The 23728-nt window shown below is 46.6% G+C and overlaps 3 protein-coding genes across 7 annotated transcripts in view; 1 reads left to right on the top strand and 2 right to left on the bottom strand.

Annotated features, from left to right (window-relative positions):
• Positions 1-3351: 3351 nt before the first annotated feature.
• FEN1 (flap structure-specific endonuclease 1) lies at positions 3352-6690 on the bottom strand. The gene is made up of 2 exons (XM_090032285.1): positions 6447-6690; positions 3352-5450 (listed from the first exon to the last, which is right to left on the bottom strand). Exon 2 carries the CDS (start codon positions 5447-5449, stop codon positions 4301-4303), a length of 1149 nt encoding a protein of 382 aa, XP_089888411.1. The 5' UTR covers position 5450; positions 6447-6690; the 3' UTR covers positions 3352-4300.
• Positions 6691-6809: 119 nt separating this feature from the next.
• Positions 6810-9313, top strand: TMEM258 (transmembrane protein 258). Its single transcript, XM_090032286.1, has 3 exons — positions 6810-6918; positions 7759-7908; positions 9167-9313. The coding sequence occupies exons 1-2, from the start codon at positions 6821-6823 to the stop codon at positions 7883-7885; spliced, it is 225 nt and encodes a 74-aa protein (XP_089888412.1). The 5' UTR covers positions 6810-6820; the 3' UTR covers positions 7886-7908; positions 9167-9313.
• Positions 9314-10634: 1321 nt separating this feature from the next.
• The window catches only part of MYRF (myelin regulatory factor), a 124571-nt gene continuing 111477 nt past the window's right edge, over positions 10635-23728 (bottom strand). For 3 of the 5 annotated variants that reach the window (XM_090032281.1, XM_090032284.1, XM_090032283.1), the window contains one exon: positions 10636-23276. In XM_090032281.1, coding sequence (XP_089888407.1) covers positions 23190-23276 — 87 coding nt within the window. In that variant the 3' untranslated portion in view covers positions 10636-23189. Of the gene's footprint in view, positions 23277-23728 lie in introns of all 5 variants that reach the window. The other 2 variants (XM_090032282.1, XM_090032280.1) reach the window with 2 other exon arrangements.

Genomic DNA, 23728 nt, shown 5'->3' with positions numbered 1-23728 from the left:
GCTCCACAGGCAAGATCTGGCCCACATGCCAGAGTTTGAGCACCCCTGCCTTAGAGCAATCACAGCTATTCCTGCATACTCTGTGGTAGTTGTACCTCAGGATGTGGTTGGGATTGGTCTGACGCAAGAAATTTGTGTTTCCTATGACTTTTCTCTTTATATGAAAATAATGAGAAGACAGAACTGGCTGCTTAGGTGAATCTCTTCAACTCTGCCATGAGGGTGGGAAAAAGATACAAAGGCACATACAGAAAAAAACCCTTGAAAACTAGCTATTAATCTGGAACTGAAAGCAGGATTATAAGAGGACAAAATCATTCTTCAGGTGATGTGGGGAGTCATGGATCCAAGCCTTCCCAGCAACCTGATGGAAACTCATGCTTCACTCTGCCCTAAAATAGCAAGAGATACTTAACATAACACAACCCAACCCACAATGAGGCAATAGATCTCTATGCTTATCACTCAGCTTGTGGGAGTGATGCATAAAGAAGCATTTAGTGCACCACCTGGTGTTTCTTATTACACAGAGTACATTATGCAAAGATTTCTGCAATTACACCATCCAGAATTGAAATGCAAAACACTCTGGGCACTACAGCAATGGCTTCCAACACACAGTGCAGCCCCTATTACAGGTATAGAAGACAAAATTAGCCCCACATGTCTTTACTATGCATATTATAGGTAAGTTTCACTTAGTGTGGGAAACCTTTTTCAATGTCTTGACTTACGAGTATTTAAAATATAATTGTTGGTAATACATTATAAAGCAGGAAAGTGTAAAAGGAGAGGACCAAAGCGAGACCTGCAAGGCGGAGGTGGCTAGTCCCCTACCGAATGTGGAAATTAGGCTAGAAGGCAGATTTAACTTTACCTGTCATTTGAACCATGCTGGGGATAAAGAGCATAAACAGTTGTGATTCCTCTATTTATTGCTTTTAAGACAGAGGAACATCTTTTTCATAACCTATACTATTTCTGCTGTACTACTGCAATTAAATATTCAATTACTCCCAGGTCTGAGTGTGAACTGAGACTTTAAATACTCCTAGGCTGAGTGAAGGCTAATCTTTACTAAGTGCAGTTGCCTGCTTCTTAGACACAAGCACCAACACGTGGCCAATTTTTGTCACTTGAATTTGATTTAAACTTTTTGCTAAGATGAATCTCACTTATGGCAATTAATAAAACAGATGATCACAATTTTATTTAAGGAAACATCCAATAATAAAGCTAGATTCTGACCTTGTTTTGCTTACCAGAACATTTTGGAGAATATAAATCCTAAGAAATGTCTACAGCCCAGTTTCTATACTACACTTTCTTGTTACTAAATCTTTTCTATGTTAGACTCAAGGCCCTTTGTCATTTTGAAATTGGGACTCGTGTTTCTTAGGCACAAAAGCACTTTTGAAAATTTGACTCTGTCTCAGCTATTTGAAATAATCTTGTCATAGCAATACAGATACAGGAATCCTAAAAGATGATGTGACATCAGTCCCTATTTTATCCAACTATGTAATGTATGCAATATATGTATGAGTATATGCATGCATTTTATTTCACGTACATAGCTTTGAGACACTTTTTGGAAAATTGCTATAACTTCGCAAGGCATTTGTGAGAGAATTCTGCCTCCTGCTTCCCTTGATATGAACATTATAACACCTAAGAGACAATTGTTTACATGTTTAAAAACATCCTGAAAAGCTGCTTGTCCTAGAAAGGTCAAATGCCCTGCGTTTGGCAGCCTTCAACAGGTCCTAGCAATTTTGGGCACATTTACACAAGATGCTATGGCACAGTAGCAACAAGCTAATGCGCCGTAGCTGGTTGCTATGGCACAGTAGCATTGCCAGGCACTAACCATGTGGTGATGATACTGTGCAGTAACTCATTGCTACGGAGCAGCAGAGATGGGAAAAAAACATGCAGCGATAGTACTGTGCAATAAAGCCAGTTACTGTGCAGTAATTTAGTACTGGCTTATGCAAGTACTAAATGACTATGCCATAACAACTGCACAGTCCACCATGTGTGTAGACAGTCACTGAGTTGGACTTGTGCTAAGGTAAAATTGCACTGTTTGACACAGACACATAGCAAACTGGAGGATACTACAGGGGGCAAAACAAGAAATGAAACAGACCACTGTATCAAATAATCAAGATGTCAGAACTCGGGAGACTGACTTCTTACTTTGACATACCAGTGACCACAATAATTCTGCTGTCAGGAGTATGTTTCATCACAAGAGCTCAAAATACAATGCATTTAAGTAATTCAGTCTTACAGTTCCTTTGTAAAATCACTGTCATCACCAAAATGGGCAGAACCAAGATTCACAAGACTTGTAAACCAAGAGACACAAGAGCCAACACAACAGTATCAGAACTAGGTCTAACATCCAGTCCCATGCTTGCATGCTACATCTGCGATCTTAGTCATGAAAGTCACTTTACCTTTACCAATAATTTCTGCATTTGCCATACAGGCAGCCCTCAGACTTTAGACACAATTGGTTCCTGAAAACCTCATCTTAAGTCAAAACGTAACTCGGAACCAATTTTCCCTTAGGAAACTGTTATAAATGGGGGATTGGTTCCTGAACCAAGACCCAATACCCTATTCCCACCAAAAATAACCCAGAATGTTGTACTCAATCAATTATAGATGAGTATTATAGCTACATTAATGTATTTATATCGTAAATAGCAATCATACTGATTTGGAAGAACTTCTTTGAGGTGTCTTTGCTGGACTTTTTGAAGGGTTCTTGGCTGGAGCCTTCTCAGAAATCTTGGCTGCAGGTTTTTCTGGAGTCTTGTCTGCTTTCTTAAAGAAAGTGTCCAAGGAAGTTTGGACAGATGCTCTCCAGGGAGATGAGTGACGCAGCAAACTTGTTCGCTGGCATGGCATCGGCTCAAACATTGTAAAGTCGAAATTGAGGTCAGAAAGTTGAAACAGGGTGTCTATTTATAAACGTTGTAAGTGCAAAACATTGTAACTCGAAACATTGTAAGTTGAGGACTGCCTGTAATGGGGCTAATGTTAAACTGCCTCACAGGTTAGACTGTTAGACCATATTTGTATGATGGAAATACAAACTGTATTAAGCAGCCTATAAAGCTTAGAAGAAGCAGCAGCATAAGGAAAAATCAAATATCTTTTCATATACCATAGCTCTTTCACGGACAGCCTAGAAGTCAAAAAGAAAACTGGGAGCAAGGATGATGGTCAAGATTATTCATATACAACTTTTATTCCAATTTAGCAAATTTTTCCTCTCTATTCCTTAGTTATGAGCTTGCATGAAACACCCATTTTCCACATGAATCAACAACTGAACAGTTTTTCATTCTCAGGTTTATTTAAAGTTGACATCAAAAATTAAAAAAATAAAACCTAGTGACAAGAATCAAGCTTGGAAAGTCGCCATTCATTCTTAGATCCTCCTGGTTTATACACTGGGACCAAACCAACAATACTGGAATCTGGAGTGTAATCAAAATAATCTGCACCAAGGCTTTAAACTTCAGTCATTTTTATAGGAGAAAAGTGTTAAATTTCTCATTTCTTCGAGTAATCAATTAATTAGCTGCATAGTTAATACTGACAACTGAGAAGTCCATATACAATCCCCACGGAAACGAGACATTTTGCTTTTTCTCTAGCTCTAATTTGCGTTTCAAGCATTTCTTCTCCCATGTTCTGTTTCAATCTTCATCCCTCCCATGCTAGTTCTTTGGGTGAAGTTCTGGGCTTTCTGAAGAGAAAGCCTCTTTCCTACATTTAGATTTGGTTTGCTTTCTGGTTAGTCAACACTACTTTTTCAGCGTGACTGGAGATCAAGGCTGTATACCGCTTCCCTACAGGTTCCAAGTGCATGCTCTATGCAGCATCCCCACTGCCTGTGGGCCTCAAGACTAAGTCAGTTTAAAAGTAATGAACATTGTTACTGAATTATTAGTGAAGCTCACTCAGCCCTGGTTTGTCCTATGTTCACACTTTTAATTCCTCCCAGTTTCCCATTTATTTCATCCACCCTTCCATCAGAATTTTGGCCACACTGCTGCTTGTTAGAGGACTCTTAATCTAATTTGCTAATCTAGTCCTGATGGGGAATCACTATGTACAGGAACAGAAGCACAGGCATCATCAAACCCCACCCCCTCCCCCCCCCTTCCCACTTGCAGGGCATAATTTAGAGCAGCACACACAAGGATTTTCTACCAAATTTAAAACTTATGGAGAACATGGAAGCAGAAAAGAGCAAGCAGAGTTTTGGAAAGTCCAGCTATTTCCTCTTTCTGAACTTTGCTGCAGCTGCAGCATTGCCCTTTGCTTTCTTTTTGGTTGGTCCCTTGGGCTCTGGCTCCTTCCGCTTGGCTGAAGTAATGGAGCCAGTCACCTTGAAGAAGTCATCCAATCGGCCCTGAGTGCTACCTTGGCGGCTCTTGCTCAACCTCTTGATCCCATTGCGGATCCGTTCTTCATTGAACTGCTTCTCCCCACACATAAACTGGACAAGACCATCTTCATCAGGCTCACCCCACTTTAACTCCACAGCCTCAGGGTCTACCACATCAGGCTGCAAAAAGAGGTGTTGGGCTTCCTTGTGCAGCCAGTTCTCAGGAACAGGGTACTTCTTGGTGTCTATGTGCTCCATGATCTTCTCAATGGTTTTATGTTGCTTGATGAGCTCAATGGCACGCTTGGGCCCAATACCACGGATGCTCTCACAGTAGTCACAGCCCAGGAGAATGCACAGGTCCACAAACTGCTCCCATGTCAGGTCCAGCTCCTGCAGGATGCGGTTCAGGTAGAATTCCTGGATAGGCAGTTTCTTGGCCTCGCTAGCTGTGAGGTGTCGCATGAGCACTGGACTGCCAAAGGTCAGGCAGTCCATATCCTCAGTGGCAGCTGCATAGACTTTGCCAGCTTTCACCAAGGCGGCACAGCTGGCTTCAGCCTCACCCGGTGCTTCCACATAAGGGATGCCCATCAATGAGAGCAGCTTCTTGCATTCATCATTATGCTGCTTGGTTACCTTGACCAATCTCTTGCTGAACTTCTCAACCTTCTCCTCCTCGCCTGCCTCCTGGGCCTCCTGCAGCTGCTTCTCCGCCTCAGCACGGCGCTCACTCCGCTTGGCCAGTTCCCCTGACTTCAGCTGGGGGGGCTTGCCATCGAAGACGTAGACAGGCTTGATGCCATTCTCCACCATGCGGATGGTGCGATAGAACATGCCCATCAGGTGGCTGGTGGTCTCGCCCTCCTCATTGTGCAGCACATCAGCCCCCTGGCGCACAGCAATCAAGAACTGGTAGATGCTCATGGAGGCATCAATGGCCACCTTCCGCCCAAAGTAGCTCTTGATGTCATTCTCCCGGATGGCACTGGGAACCATGTCCGCAATCAGCTTGGCCAGGCCATGGATTCCCATCCTGGCAACAAGAAATGAGGAAGTGAGGACAGGAGCAGCCCTGGGGTCACATTAAGTTTCTAAGGACCACAGGCTTGTGTGGGACAAATGGAGTAAGCCAGGCCTCACCACATGAGCACTGCTGCCATAGCAGAGGTGCTTCACTTGCACCAGTAACCTGGTATGCCAGGAGCAGATGGAGGAGAGGGGCTAGACAAGGAAACTTGTCCTGCCCCCTTCAATCAATCCCTCCTTGCAGGAACACAGGGAGGACCCATATAGGAGAGGAAGCCTCATCACCAAGTGCTGGGTTAGCCCTTCCCCACCTCTGCCCCCGCCAGTTACTGGCCTCAGAGCAGTGTTTCTCACCCTTTTTTGCTCCAGGACCCATTTGTAAACAATGAAGGGCAGTTCCAACACAGTGCCCCTCCTGCCCCCCAGCTATGGAGGGCATGGGGGGCCCCAAGCAGCTGCTGGCAGGCCAGACCTCTGCCAGCCTGCAAGGGAAAAGCCCCAACTTTCCATGTTTTTCTCTGTTACAGGCAAGTCCATTTGTAAAGCCCATCCGCACCCCTTTCATATGTTCCTGCGACCCACTTTTGGGTCACGGCTAGGGTGGCCATCATAGAGGACGTCCCTGTTTTCTGCTACTCTGTCCTCTATCAACACCACACCCGACCCCCTCTATTTTTCTCTTCCAACAGGAAGAGACAGGGCGGAGGGCAACTGGACTGTCCTCTACGATGGCCGCCCTAGCTACGACCCACGGGTTGAGAAACGCTGCCCTGGGAAGCGTCGCTTTCCTCACAGAAATGGGGCGGCTGCCGAGAGGAGGAAGTGGCAACCCGGGCCCCCTCCAAGCTCGGCAGCGTCCTGCCCCCACCCCGCATCCCAGCCTTCCTGGATGCCCCGCGCCCCGCCCGGCGCCGCTGAGGCGGGCAGTCGGGCACGCGGGAGTGACGGTTAGGACAGTTAGCGCGCGCCGAGCGTTCGGAGGGGGGCGGGGAGGGACTGTTACCTGCTGTCCCAGACCCAAGGCCGCCGCTGCCTCAGCGCACGCGATCCGAATCCCCGCGCACCGGTCACGTGGGCGCCGCACCACCCCTCCCCCCAGCCAACCGGCTGCGCGCGCGCGGGAACGAAGACAGCTGCTGCCGGACCACACCTCCCGACAGCCCCGCGCGCCCCTTTCCGCAGCCGCCTCTTCCTGCTCCGGGGTCAGAGGTGACGAGCGACGTGTCCTTCCGTTGCCGGGGAGCGGGGCGGCGGCAGCGGCGACATGGTGAGTGGGGGACAGCGGCGGGAGTTGTGGAGGAGGGGAAAGGCAGGACCTCCAGCGTCTCACCCGCCTTCTTCCCCTGTCCTCCCCTCCAATTGCAGGAGCTGGAGGCGATGAGCCGCTACACGAGCCCGGTGAACCCGGCCGTGTTCCCGCACCTCACCGTGGTGCTGCTGGCCATCGGCATGTTCTTCACCGCCTGGTTCTTCGTGCATCCGCCTCGGCCCGTGGGTGGGGAGGGGAGGGCAGAGCAGAGGAGTGGGCAGCGCTGCCAGGGCCTCCGTAGGAAATGATCGTATTGGAAGCTCAAAACTACCGTACACGGTGAAAAAAATAGGCATATAAGTATGCAAATGAGCCTTCTTGTTTACTTTATATTGCCCAGTGTAAGTGAGGAGTGACTGAGAGAGACCTGGGGCATCAAAGTTAGAGCATTTCTTTATTTCAAGGCAAGCTGCCATAAGAAAGTGCTGGCAGCAATCCCAAAAGTCGCTTGCGACTCTCTGAGAATAACTAGGGTTTTGCATGTGCTGCCTCAAAAACCACGGTATGTTTTGCAGACAAGGTACTCTGGGTGAACTGTGTCTGCCTATGTCCATACACCAACACGGCTACAACCCACATCCCAGTCATATGTTTTGAGCACTTTTACTGTTATTGCTCATATATTGTGCAAAAGATGAAACTGTCATACGGCTATGATAGTTATCGTACACCAGGGAACACTGAAGGGGAATAAACATCCACAGAAACCTGGGAAGGGGACAGAGGCACTTAGACCCCGTCCCTGACTGCCCCAGCCCCAAGTGTGTGTTGGGGTTGAACCTAAAGGAGAAGAGCTGGGGCAGGCTTGGGCTTTTTCATTAGGCTCCCTGAGAGGCCTAGGGGTGCAGTGGGCAAGGCTGTTTCTCCTCCTGCCCCGCAGCCAGGGTCTTAGGCTGCATAGGACATGCCTCCCAACCCCTGCAGCTGCCCCCCTGCCTTGCTGGCTGGGAGGATTTGCCTTCCCATGTCCCACAGTTCCAGCCATTGCCTTAACTAGCACCTGCAGCTACGAAGTGACCTCTACCAAGTACACACGGGACATCTACAAGGAGCTACTCATTTCCCTGGTGGCTTCGCTCTTCATGGGCTTCGGAGTCCTTTTCCTGCTGCTCTGGGTCGGGATCTACGTGTGAGGCTCAGCCAGGGGACGTGCCAGGTAAGGCTTAGAGGACCTCCCCCAGTGACCACTGGCCTTCGAACAAGTCCAAGGAGCCAGTGGACACTACCCAGTGAAACTGTCTAGAGGTGTGCACAGGTGAGAGACAGGAACACACCAAGGGATCCTCCTGGCCAGAGCCTGTTTCTCATCAGCTAGATGGCCAGCCTAACTAGGGCCAGGAGGAAGGGTACAGAGCAGGAAACAGAATATTGCCATGCTACCATAGAATCATCTAAATTAGGGTTGGAAAGGATCTCAGGGGGTCATCTAGCCCAACCCCCTACTCAAAGCAGGACCATCCCCAACTAGATCATCCCAGCCAAAGCTTTGTCTAGCCAGGTCTTAAAAACCTCCAAAGATGGAGATTCCACCACCTCTTTGGGTAACCTGTTCTAGTGTTTTACTACTCTCCTAGTCAGAAAGTTCTTCCTAATATCTAACCTGAACTGCAAACTTGAGACCATTTTTCCTGTTCTGTCATCTGCCACTAATGAGAACAGTCTAGTTCCATTCTCCATCCTCTTTTGAACCTTCTGCTCCTATAGGAAGAGCTGCTACTGGCTAATGCTCCTACAGACTGTAATAAAGTCTGTAGCTTTTCTGGAGGCAGAGCCTTCTGGAGCCTGTCCCTACAGATGTGAAGCCCTTTAACAGTGTTCCCAACAAGGGCACTTAAAGGAAGGCAGCTGAGCATCATACTCTTAGCCTTCTAAGTTAGTTACCTTACAAGTGTGTTATTTAAGGAATCAGTTTTAATGATGTAAACTGGGATTTCAAGGCATTGTCTGTTTTCATTCTCACGCTCTAGTACCAGTTGATAGCAGCAGGAATGCAGCTGTTTTTTGCAGAGCATCCCAATCATTTCTGTGCTCCTGGATCAAAGAAGTGATAAAGAAGTTGGTTTCCAATCTGAGTTTATGGTTTGAGCCCTAGTCTTTTCCTGCCAAAAATTCCTAAGGTATTTTTTCTGGAACCAGCTTCCAAGGGAAGTGGTGCTGGCTCCTGCCCTGGGGGCCTTTAAGAGGAGGCTGGATAGTTACCTAGCTGGGGTCATATTAGCTCAGTATTCTCTCCTGCCCAGGGTAAGGGGTCAGACTTGAAGATCTACTTAGGTCCCTTCCAACCCTACATCTATGAATCCATCTGGGGGCCATGTGATTGGAAGCAATTTTGCTTACAGCGGGAGGTTTGTAGCAGACTCTGTTTTTCTGGAAAGGCGTCTGATCAGCCTCCTAACTCTTATTTCATATTCCAGATGGGACACCCCACAGAAGCTACACCTTTTCTATTTTTGTACTTTAAGGATATGGCCCATTGCAGACCTGGACTGTGCTCCTGTCAGATGATTGCAGCCAATGCAACACCTCAAGCCTGAATAAAACAAGTTCTGTGATGTACCAAATTCTGGGCTCCTGATTTGTTTCAGGTGCTCTTTATCTGACTCTTTCAAACTTACTCAGAACATATCACACAGTTAGCATGCTCCAGAGTAACTCCTACGTTGTGTGCAGAAACCGAATGTCCTTTTCACAATTTCCCGTAAGCAGCAGCCAAACTGAGAAACTTAGCAGAGTCTTGACTTGGGCCTGCTCATCTCTTCAGTGAAACTGCAGGGCTAGTTTTCCGGTTGTCCCTGACAGATGTACAGTAACCGATCATCATGGAGTGAAAGTTCAGTGTTGAAGGTGAATTTCAAACAAAAAATTCTTTACAGCATCTAGCAGGAATATAAGCATATTATGAAAAGGGTTTTTTTTTAAAAAAAAAGGAATTCTTTTGCAGTGAGCACTGGACCAAGTAGCTGTTTAACAGTTATTTATCTTCCCTAGAGGCTGTGCTTCTCTGTTAGGTACCTGGAGACAACCGTTAGGTTCAACTGCACAATTTTGCATCATAATGAAGCTAGCACAGAAATGCGAAGAAAACTGGAACTTTTGTACAGGTTTAATGCAGTGAACATTGCTTTCCCTTAGCTAGAATTTAGTCAGCAGAATTGTTAGAGGCATAAATCACTTATTGTTAAAATTTGCTTTGCACTGCTATTCTGACATCAGTTATTTCCCCCAAGATGTATATGGCTTTGGGTTAGGAATGGAACACAGATTAACCCAGTCATCCTGAGGTATTTGGGAAGCGGAAGACCTGGAGGAAGAACAAGTAGGAGGGGGAAACAGGGGAGGTGCTCTCATACTTCCTGAGAAATCAGGGCAATCAACTAGTTGTCTCAGGTGACTATACACCTGAGCCTAGGAAACAAGCAGGAAGAAACAGAAGTCCTTGCACAGTCATGAAACTGACATGATTGGAATAACAGAGACTTGGTGGGACAGCTTTCATGACTGGAGCGCTGTCATGGATGAGTACAAACTGTTCAGGAAGGACAGGCAGGGGAGAGGAGGAGTTGCACTTTTTGGAAAAGCTGTATGATTGCTTAGAGCTCCAGTAAGAAACTAGAGATAGGTCTGTTGAGAGTCTCTGGATTATGGTCAGAGGGGAGAGCAACAAAGGTGATGTGGGGGTCTGCTGTAGACTACCAGACCAGGAGGAAGTGGGTGGTGGATGAGGCTTTCATAGAATAACAGGTGTGATCAGGCAACTTCTGCTACCTGTCTGAAGAATAATCATTCTTCAGACAGGTAGCTGAAGTTGCCTGATCACAGGCCTTGGTTCTCATGGGGGATTTCAGTCACTCTAATCTGCTGGGAGGGCAATACAGCAGTACACAGACAATCCAGGAAGTTTTTGGAGAGTGTTGGGGACAACTTCTTGAGGCAAGTGCTGGAGTGGCCAATTTGGGGCTATGATATGTTGACCTGCTGCTCACAAATGGATGCATTGGTGGAGAATGTAGTAAGTGGATGGCAGCTTGGGCAGCAGTGACCATGAGATGATTCAGTTCAGGATCCTGAGGAAAAGAAGGAAGGAGAGCACCAAAGTAAGGACCCTGGACTTCAGAAAAGCAGACTTTGACTTGCTAAGGGAATGCATGGGCAGGATCCCATAGGAAGCCAGTCTAAGGGGGAGAGAAGACCAAGAGAGGTGGCTACTTTCAAGAAATCTTACTGAGGGTTCAGGAACAAACTGTCCCAATGGTCAGGAAGAGTAGCAAGCTCTGCAGAAGTTCAGCTTGGCTTAGGGAACTCTTCACTAAACTAAATCACAAAAAGGAATCTTATAAGATGTGGAAACTTGGATAAATAACATGGGAAGAATATAAGAGCATTGCTCAGGCAGTCAGGATAGCCAAAGCACAATTGGAACTAGCAATGGATATAAAGGTTAACAAGAAAGGTTTCTACAAGTATGTTGGTAGCAAGAGGACGATCAGGGAAAGTATGGGTCCATTACTGAATGGGGGAGGCAGCCTAGTGACAGGATGCAGAAAGGGCTGAAGTGCTCAGTGCCTTTTTTGCCTCCATCTTCACAGGCAAGGTCAGCTCCCAGACTACTGCACCAGGCAGCACAGTTTGGAAAGGAGGTGAGCAGCCCAGAGCAGTGAAATAATAGGTCAGGACCTATTTATAAAAGCTGGACATGTACAAGTCCATGGGGCTAGATGGGATGCACCTGAGGGTGCTGAAGGAGTTGGCTGATGAGACTGTATAGCCACTGGCCATCTTTGAAAACGCCTAGTGATCAGGACAGGTCCTGGATGATTGGAAAAGGGCAAATGTAATGCCCATATATAAGAAAGGGAAAAAGGAGAATCCAGGGAACTACAAGTGAGTCAGCCTCACCTCAGTTCCTGGAAAAATCATGGAGCAGATCCTCAAGAAATCCATTTCTAAGCATTTGGAGGAGAAGAAGGTGATTAGGAACAGTCAGCATGGATTCACCCAGGACATGTCATGGCTGACCAACCTGATTGCCTTCTATGACTAGGTGTCTGGCTCTGGGTGCAGGGAGACCAGTGGATGTGGTATATCTTGACTTTAACAAGGCTTTTGATATGGTCTCCCACAATGTTTTCGCAGCCAAGCTAAGGAAATATGGGCTGGATGAATGAACTGTAAGGTGGATAGAAAACTGGCTGGAGCATCAGACTCAGTAGTAATCAATGGCTCAATGTCTAGTTGGAAGCTAGTATCACCTGAAGTGCCTCAGGACTGACCCCAGTTTTGTTCAATGCCTTCATCAAAGACCTGGAAGATGACTTAGAGTGCACCCTCAGCAAGTCTGCAGATAACATTAAGCAGTGGGGAGTGGTAAATATGCTAGAGGGTAGAGCTAGGATTCAGAGCGACTTAGAGAAGTTGAAGGATTGGGCCAAAAGAAATCTCATATGATTCAACAAGGACAAATACAGAGTCCTGCACTTGGAACAGAACAATCCCATTCATCAGTATAGGCTGATGGCTGACTTGCTGGGCAGCAGCTCTGTAGAAAAGGGCCTGGGTGTTTATGAATGAGCCAGCAGTGTGCCCTTGTTGCCAAGAAGGCTAATGGCATACTGGGCTGCATTGGTAGGAGTGTAGCCAGCAGGTCAAGGGAAGTTATTATTTCCCTCTATTCAGCATTTGAAGTAATGTGTTGAGTTTTGTCCCCCACAGAAAGGACGTGGACAAATTAGAGTCCAGGGGAGGGCAACAAAAATGGTGATGGGGCTGAGGCATGTGAGTTATGAGGAGAGGCTAAGGGAAGTGGGCTTATTTAATCTAGAGAAGAGAAAACTGAGGGGGATTTAATAGCAGCCTTCAACTACCTGAAGCAGGGTTTGAAAGGATGGAACTAGGCTGTTCTCAGTGGTGGCAGATGACAGAGCAAGAAGCAACTGTCTCATGTTGCAGCAGGGGAAGTTTAGGTTAGATATTAGGAAGAGCTTTCTCACTAGAAAGATAGTAAATGCTTGAACAGGTAACCCAGGGAGGTGGTGGAAGCTCCATCCTTGGTGGTTTTCAAGCCTTGTCTACACAAAGCTTTGGCTGGGATGATGTAGTTGGGGATGGTCCTACTTTGAGCAGGGGTTTGGACTAGATGACCTCCTGAGGTCCCTTCAAATCCTGATTTTCTATGATAACCTCATGGATGCTGATCTGTAGTTTGGACCACTGGATCTTTCACTGTAGTCAGTATAATCCAGATCCTCTTCTTGGTCACCATGTTCCTCACCATCTCAGCAGCAGTCAACCACTACCGATGGATGTTACTAATTTGCTCACATGATCCAACTCAGGCAGTTGTACTAACACTACAATGGTACCCATCATCCATTACTCAACAGAATCCAGATATGATGAGCAGATGTTCTTCCAAGCTCTCACCTGCATTCTCTTGAGGATCTAGCACGTTTCCCTTCTTTTATAGTATCTCCATTAGGCCACTGCAGAGACAGAAATCCATCACAGGCCCTAAAGAGCCAAGGGCACTTACATAATGTTGGGAAGAAAGGATAGGAAGTGTCACAGAAGAGCAACCTGACCAAACACTTCATTGAATTGAAACTCAGCAAGGAAAGGTTAAATCAAGGACAGTAAGAGACCAGGGATGGGCAACTATTTTGACTAGAAAGCCAATGAATAAGTTTTGTTGAGCTATTGAGGGCTGTGGGGGAAGAGGTGCAGCGAGAGATGCCAATTGATCCTATCCTGCCTGCCAGCAGGAGCCTGAGGAGGGAGGGTTGTGCCCCACACTGCTTTGCCGTGCTGCACCTGGGACCAGAGCCAGGGCCAGGCTGTGCAGTGCAGCATGTAGACTCCTCCACATCCCAGCAATCCACCTCCCACCCAGCTTCTTGTTAGTGCTTCACAGGGCCCACATGGGACACGTTGCAATGCAGCACACCAAGTAGCCATACTATCTGCCTACTGTGATAAGACATTGCTGTTACACTGCACCACCAGAAAAGTCAGGAGCGGCTGCCCCAGGCTGAGTCCTTCCCATGGCCAGCACAAACTCATTTAGCAGCGCTGTGATGGCAGCAGCTCATTGCAGCAAGTGAGCAGGACAGCTACTCGGTGCAGTACATCTCACCCTGTCCCATGCAGGCTTGGCTACCAGTGGCTGTGGTGCTAGAACTGTACAGCAGTGCAAACAAGAAGCCAGGTGGGAGGTGCAGTAGTGGAGAAGTCCACATGCTGAGCAGCCTGGCTCACCCCTGGTTAAGGCGGAGTAGAGCTGCACAGGGTGCAGCCCTCCTTTAGGTTTCCAGTGGCAGCTGGTGGGCTGGATAGAAGCAACTAGCAGGCTGGACATGGCCCGCAGGCCGTATTTTGCCCACCCCTGTAATAGACTGTTCTGTTGCTGCAGGTGACAGGACAAGGAGTAACATTCTTAAATTACAGCAGGGGAGATTTAGGTTGGATATTAGGAAGAACTTTCTATGAGGATGGTTAAGCCTTGGAACAAACTACTTGGAGAGGTTGTGGAATCTCCATTCTTTGACGTTAGTAAGAGCAAATTACACTAATGCTTTGACTGGCATAATTTAGACATAAATGAACCTACCTTGAGCCAAGGGGTTGGACTAGATCCTGAGGTCCATTCCAGCCCCACGTTTTTATTATATTATTTTCCCATCTTTTTCTAATGACCTCAGAAAACAGTGCCACCAGGGTGAAGAGCAGCTGGTGGAACAAGGACAAAACTGAACAACTGAAGGGGAGAATAACAGAGGCTGGTGATCCACCTAGTTCTGTTTATCAGTTGGTTCAAAGCTTCATAGTTCTATCCAAATCATTACTATACCAGGATAACCTCTGAAGTTCTTCTATAAATTGGTAAATAAAAGCAACACACACATATGCTTTTCAGCTTGCTAGGAAACATGGTGCCTTTTGCCCTTGTAAGGAGCTGGCCAATAGTAGAGTTGCTTTTTGTCTAAATTGGATTGTCAAACTCAGTTGCTAAAAATGAAGAATACAAAACAGAAGAGCCAGCTTGTGCAGAATGTTATGTCACATCCACTATCTCAACAAGAAAGGATTCCATGAGCATGTATGCCTCATGGGCACTATTCTAACCTGCAGCTCCCAGTTAAAGGCAAGGGCTCAAGAGGTAATCTCATCTATGTATATGATCCACACCAAGACCTCTTGGAGAGAAAAACTCACAAAACACAAAACAAAACAAAGAACCAGTGTGACAAAAAACTTCTGGTTCAGGGAGTTTGATTATACAGTGAACTTCCACTGTAAATCTAATCAATTCTGTATTTCAGCTACTTGGCAATACTGTATATAAAAAACTATATATGAACACATCCAAGTAAAATGTAACTCCATGAAGCCCAACAGACACCAACCGTACTGACCTAAATTTTACTCTGCAGCACAAAGGGATCAAGTCAAAAGGGACTTGGGGATTGTAACATCCAATGTTGCAAAGTAGAAATTGCAAAGTGAACCAAAATAGAATCCAGAAACATGAGTTAGATGCCTGGACTCCCTACCTATTGCACAGAAGAAGTTACAGTTGGATTCAGAATAACTTCTGGTGAGCTGAATGCTGAAGACAGTCATGCATGTCACAGACTCGTTCAGGGCTGCAGTGGGGTGCCTGCCTCCTAGAGTTCGTAATGAATGTAGACTAAAGTCCTTTCTTTCCCAAAATAAGCAGAAGTCACTCTCTTCTTTTAAACACCTTACTGGAGCAAGAACCCCTATTATACAACATTTGGGTTGTTTGAGCTCTCACCTCATCACTAGGGTATAGATCAGGCTCCCTCTTAGTCCAGCAAATCTGGACTTCTTTTCTGACTGGTAACCCTATTTCAATAGGTGCGGGGCGGGGAGTGGCCCCATCCTAGAATAGCAAATAGCTTGGTGGGTAGGCACTCTCCACCAGGAGATGCTAGTCTGAATCCCCTTAGAGGAAAGAGCAAATACTGGTACTTCCTAGGTAAGGGCTCCTCCCATTGGCTATAGAAAGGATTGTGGTGTGTTAAGGCACTTCACTCTTGGCTCATTATGGAAGGCAAGATTGGAGAAAGCCTGTTGAACCAAGCTGCCCAGGGGAGATAGGGAGAGGAACATCTAGCTTTTGGATCCTGGGCAGTCTTAAACACCACTCAACCCTGGCAAGACACAATTACAGGATTTTATGGTGGCAAGATGCCACAGGTTATGGTAGCAGTAGAATGTGCCAGGGCAGATTTCAAAACTGATTTTGTACCTAGGCCCAGCTAAGTGTTTTTTGTGACTGTGTCCTTGAGATAGCATACTAACAGGCATTACAGAAAAATAATATGGTAGAGATAAGACAGCTGAGAAGACCCAATACCAAAAATACAGTAAGTGTGCTAATAATTAGATAATGCTGCATGCTGTAAGATTTTCATAGTTTGGTCTGTTGTTCATCACAGTGGACAATGCAGGATCCAAGCAACAAAGGCTTAGGAGCTGGGTGAGTAGCAGGGAATTGAGAGGAAGTCTCACAGGTAGCAAGTCACAAAACAAAGTACACAGTGCTCTCAGAAACCTGGAAGTCCTCATTCCTACCTACTAGCTACAGAAAGGGGCCTCCAAATCTTTCATTCTGTTAATCGTTGTAAAAAAAAAAACATGATTGTTACAGACAATAGCCCTTCACCATGGCCCTCTGAAATTTTTAGTGCTCATTTGGAGCTGCAGGCAAGTGTATCCTGTGCCTACAATGCTAAATGGGCACTACCAAAGAGAGGCCAAGGCAGGCAGCGGAGTTATTGGAGGGAGAGAGTTATGATGGCTGAGTCACTTCTGAAGTTACAGTGCTAACAGTTCAGCCCCTCTGCCTGTGGCACCCAGTGGGTCCTATCCAGGGGCAACTGCTATATCACTGATGGCAAAGTATACAACAGTAGCTTATATGATGTAACAGTGGAAATCTGGGTTAGCATCCTATAGCATTGCTACAAGCTCAGGTACGGAGCTGGATTCCAGCTTTTTTCACCACCTAAGCAACAAAACATGCAGCCTTCTAGGGCAAGTAGAAAGGAATGTATTTTCTTGGCTCTGACTTGCTCTGTGGTCCTGGTTTAACTATTGATTTTATCACACCACCCATAAAAGGAGTTAGGAAGGCTTATCCACTTCATAGTTTCATAGTTTCTAGGGTCGGAAAGGACCTGAGCAGATCACCTAGTCCAACCCCCTGCCATGGCATGAAAGAATACTGGGGTCAAATGACCCCAGCAAGATGTTCATCTAACCTCCTCTTAAACACCCCCAGGGTAGGAGCCTGCACCACTTCTCTTGGAAGTTGGCTCCAGACCCTAGCTGCCCTGACTGTGAAGTAGTGCCTCCATCTGACTGTGTGGGTGTCTACACCACAGCCCCCCAGTTTCTTAATGAGAACAGGGTGAGAGACCGTGTCAAAAGCCTTGCGGAAGTCCAGGAAGATTATATCCACTGCTACCCCTGCGTCTAATGATCTGGTGATCTGATCGTAAAAGGCCACCAGGTTGGTCTGACAGGACCTGCCACTGATGAACCCGTGTTGGTGGCCCCTAAGCATGCAGTCCCCTGCTGGACCCTCCTGGATGTGTGCCAGCATAATTTGCTCGAACAGCTTGCCTAGGATCGAGGTGAGACTAACCGGCCTATAGTTTCCCAGGTCCTCCTTCCTGCCTTTTTTGAAGATGGGGACCACGTTGGCCCTCTTCCAGTCCTCCAGTACCTCACCAGAGCACCACGAGTCCTCATAAAGTTGTGCCAGGCGACTTGCAATGACCTCGGCCAGTTCCTTTAGAACTCTAGGGTGGAGATCATCCAGGCCGGCTGACTTGATATGTCCAACCCCTCCAGAAGCTCCCTAACTAAATCCTTGCTAACCTGTGGCCCAGGTGTGCCTCCCCCGGGGCCCGAGGGGGGCCCAGCAGGGAGGTGGCTGTTCTGGTCCCTACTTAGGAAGACGGAGGCAAAGAAATGTTAAACATGTTAGCTTTGCCATCTGGTGTGATGACCAAGTTTCCCATGGCATCCTGCAAGGGCCCCACATTACCCGGGACCTTCTTTTTACCCCCTACGTATTTAAAAAAGGACTTCTTATTGTCTTTAATCTGGGAAGCTAGCCCCAGTTCCATCTCTGCCTTGGCCTTCCTAACTACCCCCCTACATCCCCGAGCAACTACAGAATAGCCCTCCCTGGTGATGACCCCTTCCTTCCATTGGGTATAAGCCTCCTTTTTAGCAAGGAGACGTTCCCGGATGCTTTTGGTGAGCCACGGAGGCTTGTGTGCTCTCCTGCTCCCTTTCACCCTCATTGGGATTACCTTCCTTTGGGCTTGGAAGATTGTCTCCTTAAGGAGCGACCACTCTCCTTGGACACCTCACTGGCATAGTGTGACTATGTTGCTCCAGTGAAGCAAGGCCCTACATTTACCTTCAATATTCATCTGCTGGTAATGTCAGTTTCTGGAAGTTGTATCCAGTCAGTTGCAAAGTATGTTCTAGGTATCAGTGGATGGGATCCTATTAATTTTGTAGGAAATTACATATAAAAAGCACCTGATTTCCACCAAAAAAATTGTTATGCTTTTTGTGGGGGGGCTGATGATGAATCAGAGCCCTGAAAGCTTCCTCTGCCTGCACCAAAGGGGCATTATGTGAGCCTGATTTTTTTGGAACTTAGGTTGCATGAACCCTCTTGCCTCACCTTTTCAGCTAGGTTTTCTCCATCTCTCATTCTGATAGCACCCCTTTTTTCTTCCTTTGATGCTTATGGAGCAACTACTTGGTACATCAGTGTTTTTCCTCCGCTACTGGCTGTTGTGAAAAGAAATCTCTTCTTGTGAGTCGTGAGACCTTTGGAGCATTAAGGCACTACAGAGAAGCGGTATGGTCTTGACTCTGACTTCACATGTGGCTTTTGGCTAATGGCTGATTTGTTGCTCCACTTACTAAAGCAAGAATAATGATTACTGTCTTGCAGATATGGTATAACCATTTGTCAACTGCTTTGAAAATTAGGAAGGCCACAAATATGAAAGCACAGTAAGCACTGCAGCAAGGTCTTGATTACTGTTCTAGAGCGTGCTCCGGAACTGCTCCATTTGATACCTGATATTAAACACTATTTAAAATATAGCCACTAGAATGGGCAGAATTTAATTTGTCTTCTCAAAATTTGAGCACTTTTAGAAAACTAACAGCATTTGGGGAAATCTGTTGCTGCTAGTCTCAAGGTACTCTGTGAAAAGCAGAAGTTATAGTATGATTTGCAAATGTCTATTTTTCCACTGTAATGGAGGAAAGCAGGCAGGAGCCAATGTTGGGTACAAAGCAGTATTTATATATTTATTTATATCGGTATATTTACCTCCAGCATAAAACATAAGTCTAGATAAGCCAAACAAAAAGTTGGGGAGTCCTGAGAACCAGCACCCCAAAATTCAGCAAAATATAAATACAAATCAAAGAGAAAAGAGGGAAGCCAGGCTTTCCTCCAGAGCAAAAAAAACCAAATAATCATTAATAACATCTGCTAAGAATGTAACTCTACAAATCTGCTGGCAATATACAGTGATTAAAGCTGTGACAGCAACACTTAAACCAAACAAATTAGTGCTTTACTTTTTCCTTAATCTGTGCAGTGGTGGCAGCGCAATTTCTATTTACAGGCTTTTAAGCTTTAACAGGAGGCCAAAAGGCTTATGAATTTGCTTTTGAAACAAACTCCAAAACAGCCAAACTTCAGAAAGTGGCTCTGTGTTCACACTTGTCTTCCTCCCAGCCAAGGATGTCTAGACAGATGGAGCTTCAGGTTTCCAGAAACAGAGAGAAAGGAGCTCCCTGCTTGCAAGGCTGGAAACAGTAGCTCAGAGCTCCCTCTGTCTCATGCAGGGAAAGGCCTGATTGTTAATTCTTGCTGTTACTATTTTCAAAGGGGTAAAAACATCTCTTGCTGCAGGTGAGTAAAGCAGAGACAACTTTCTCTGGTAGTCTCTACAGAGCACAATCATTTCTACGAACTGATGCCATCATGTGACATTTTACCTGCTAACAAATGTACTGCACTCCTGTGAGACTCTGGTTTCTGCTTAACTGACATACCATTCTGTCATGGCTGACAAGATCTGTGTGTAGTTTGTAAATTACTTTTAGGATGAAAGGTGCTATAGAAATGTAAGAAATCATAAAAGCACATTTGGAATCTGTTTTTATTGCATCTTGGAAATACCTAAGATGTTAGCTAGCCACTGCCATTTTTGCTTTAAAATGGTTTGGAGTGAGTAGGACTCACCCCTAGATTTTAATTATTGCCTTGACCTTTGGAAGGGGAAGTGAACACAGTACTGAGAAACTAACCAGCCATCCTTGTTGAGCCATCCCAGAGCATGTGTTACACATCTCACCTGCCGTCCCTGCATATAGGTCATGTTGACAGGAAAAGGTGCTAGAGAAGTTACTGCAAGCGTTCAAAACTGGCATTGGATGAAAGTACTGACTGATTCTATGCTGGAGCACCAGGGGATACTGGCACTGCATCAGCACACTTCCACTAGCATGCAGCTTTCCACCACTGATATTCAGCTTCCAGTGATTGCCCCCCCAGCAGGTGCCTTCTTTTGTAGAGATGTGAAATGCACCTATGGATCCTCCTAACTGCTATCAGCCATTCCCTCTGAGAACACCACTGGGGGGAAGGGAGGGGATTGTTTGGTGGTGATTGCAGTGTCTTCAACCCTGGTCCCGACAGCTCTGCCTTTATTTAAAGTACAGGCATTCAATTCCACTCTGTTCAAAACAGAGAGGAAAAATACTGGCTGAACACGATAGTGTTAACCCTCAATTGAGAGGTCCCAGCAGGATATATGAGATTACTCACTTGAGCAGGTGTTTGCAAGATTGGGGCCACTGATTGCCAAACAGTGAACAAAAGCTGCCATATAAGAAATTTCCCAGCTTAAGGCCAGCAGAGTTCAAGGCAAGCAGGGAAATCAATGTAAAAGCATCAAGTGTCTTTTCCAGAGTTGCACTGGAGAACTTCGTAAGCTGTTGACAGGATCACAGAGTCCTATTAAGAATGGAGCAGTGACTGTGGGCATATAGGGGCCTTTTGTTCTTCTCTACTGTGATGCCTGGAGTAGCACAGGCCTGCCCTAGTTGCCACATATTCAATACTGACTCTCATGTTCCTCCCTGCCAGTGTTTAAGTGCATTTTAGTAAATAGATCATTACTATACGGTTAACAGAATTCTGCTTTCAGGACCAGAGTGGGAATTGAAAGCCAGGGCTGACCCTTAGGAGAGTTGCCCTCTGACTCCCACTGAAGTAGTCAGGCATTGCAGACTTGGAGAGAAACAACTGGATCTCCTGCTTGTTTCTTATCCCTCAAATAAACTAATGGCTGCATCCCCCTGTTTTATCTGTATTAAGTGAGAGGGTATTTATGATGTTTTGGGCATTATGCCTGGTTGGTTGTGTGAGAATTTGTTCCTGAAGATGTTAGTTCTTGTTTAGGCTGATTAGAAAAGGATGATCCTGCCTTGAGTAGGTGGTGGGACTCCTGAGGTCCTTGGCAGCCTAACTTGTCTATGATTCTCAGCTGGGGTGAGAGAGTGGGGAGGTTCCTGGAGTCCATATAGGAACCATTTCTACATTTGGCCAAAAAGTGTGCAGCTGTTTTCCTGCAGCAACAGTGCCAGCTGGTGGTGAACCAAAGTAATTTGAAAACATGCATTCTTTCCAGAGGTGTGACCTGAGTCAGCAGTTGGATGGCTGAGTTTGTCTTCACTAAAGGCAAGGCATGGTAATCACGGCTCCTGCCTTAGTACCTGACCCCTGACACAGGTGCCCATCCCCAGTTTGGTTAAAGCTGCCTATATCAGGTGATGAGACTGTGCCACGGGTAAGACTGTTTCTCCTAGAGGAGTTTTCTAGTCTGGTTGAGGATGGAAGAATGGTGTTTCCTCCCCAGTTGCCTTAATTCCCCTCTTGAAGTAGCAGCCTGGGATGGCTCCTGACTCCAGAAAGGCAGAAACTTCCTCCCTGTGACAGAGCGGGGGAAAAGGGAAAGGAGCAGCCAGGAACTGGCTGTATTTGTCAAAGTCTGACAAGCCCTACTGCCACAGCACCAGGACAGTTCTCAGGCTTCCAGACAGGGTAAAGCACCAGCCCCCTTTGGTTTCCTATGTAAGACGAAAATAGGTCAATAATGACGAGTAAGAGGCCTATTTTTATACTGCTTTAAAAAGTCAGTAGTTTAGCAAGTTAAGACCTTGTAACAGTAAAACACCCAGCACACTTGGCAGGCCAATGGGCAACAGGGCCTACAGTCACTTTTGCTGGCCCCTCCTGGAGGAAATCCTCAGGGTAGGAGAATGGATTTGGCAGAGACCCCCTTGGGGAGCAGCTCTGGATGCACCAGAAGATACTGTAAACCCAGCCCACCTGGGTGTCTAGCAGCCTTTCCCCCGTTCTGCATTGCTGTCTTCACTGTTGGAACAGGACAGCCTCCACATCCATCCAATGACTGAAATAAGTGCAGGCTCCAGTAAGGAGCCCCTGCAAACTGGAGCCTCAGGCAGATGGGTGACTGCTTCTGGACCTGAGAAGCCTCTTTTCCCACATCTTTAGGAAAGGAGATAATACAAACAACCCCTTGCCTGCACAAGGAATGGCTTCAGCATAGTCTGAGCAGTTTATCTGGGAAGTCTGTCCATCCAGGCCTGCTCTTCATGGAGTGTAGGAAACAGGGAGGAAGCAAAGGGATCAAGAGGAATTCTGTGGCCTCCCTGGTTCTGCTCTTGGCAGAGTGCATGTCTGTGTGTGAGGAGCCTTCAGTTACGGGTTTTGGCTTCATTTAGAGTCCAGGAGATCAGGAATGCAGGGAAACAACTGCTGGCTGACCAGCAAGAACAGCAACTCCAGTGTCTGATTTCCAGTATGTCCAGAAGGAATTCCAGTGCTTCTGCATTAAAAAGCGCTCCAGTGTTGACAACAAATTCCAGTGTTGCAGAGAGCTGCTGCATTGCTTCAAAAAGCAATGGGCCCACTCAGGCTGGAGTTGCCAGCCATGCTGCAGTCACAGCTCTGAGGGGCTGGGATAAACCTGTCCATGCATGATCCAGTGTAACACTCTTAGATCCAGTGTTGTAAGGGAGGGAGCAAGAGAGGAGGGAAAGAGTTCCTCAGGGTATTGTGGGATATGGTGTTTATAGGTATCGTGGCGCAGTTGCACTGTTCCATGTTCCTTGCTTGTTTTGCACTCAGTGTCTATGTTGTCTCCAGTTTGGAGTCTAGAGAGGAAGGCAGGAGCACAATGGGACTTGGGAGTTCACAGAGGAAGGTATGGAGCAGTCTAGAAGATTTTACCAGTTCCCTTCCTCTCTCCCATTAAAGGGCACTGGTGCAGCCAGGATTCACTTGCAGAGCCAATAAAACTGGAAATAATAGTCAGTGAAACGATGTCCCATTTGTTCAGTTGTTGCACTACAGTTGGTGTGGCCCTGTGGGAGACAGAGAACATCAAGCGAAGCTCTCAGGTTGGTGAGGATCCATAGTGAACTCACCCACCTGTGCTCTGAGGAAGAGGAGGATTACCTGGCCAAGCTCATATATGGCTCCCCACCCACTCCCAGCTGACTGAAAAACAGGCCAACAGACTCCCATCAGCTGTTGAGCTTGAGACATGAGCTCTGTATTTTCCCTTCTTCCACTCCTCCTCCTGTCCTTTAGTAAGTTTTGGCTTCTTGCAGCCCACCTAACTCTCTTCCTCCAGCAACGTGACTATCAGTGCCTCCCTATGGTGAGAAGGATGATGGGTGGTAGGGCTCTCACAAGTTCCTCCCATAAGAAAGAGGACTTGAGACTGGACCAAGGTAGGAGGCTTAGCAATGAGGGCTGCTCTTCCTGGCTCCTGTCTTGGTCCCGTAAGTTCAGATGTGAAACACTGCACTAT

This window comes from Crocodylus siamensis, chromosome 2 (assembly GCF_052110815.1).
Source record: "Crocodylus siamensis isolate JL-2025a chromosome 2, ASM5211081v1, whole genome shotgun sequence".
NCBI classification, from domain to species: domain Eukaryota; kingdom Metazoa; phylum Chordata; order Crocodylia; family Crocodylidae; genus Crocodylus; species Crocodylus siamensis.
Note: the sequence above shows the minus strand (reverse complement) of the source record. Positions and strands in the feature narration are given on the sequence as shown.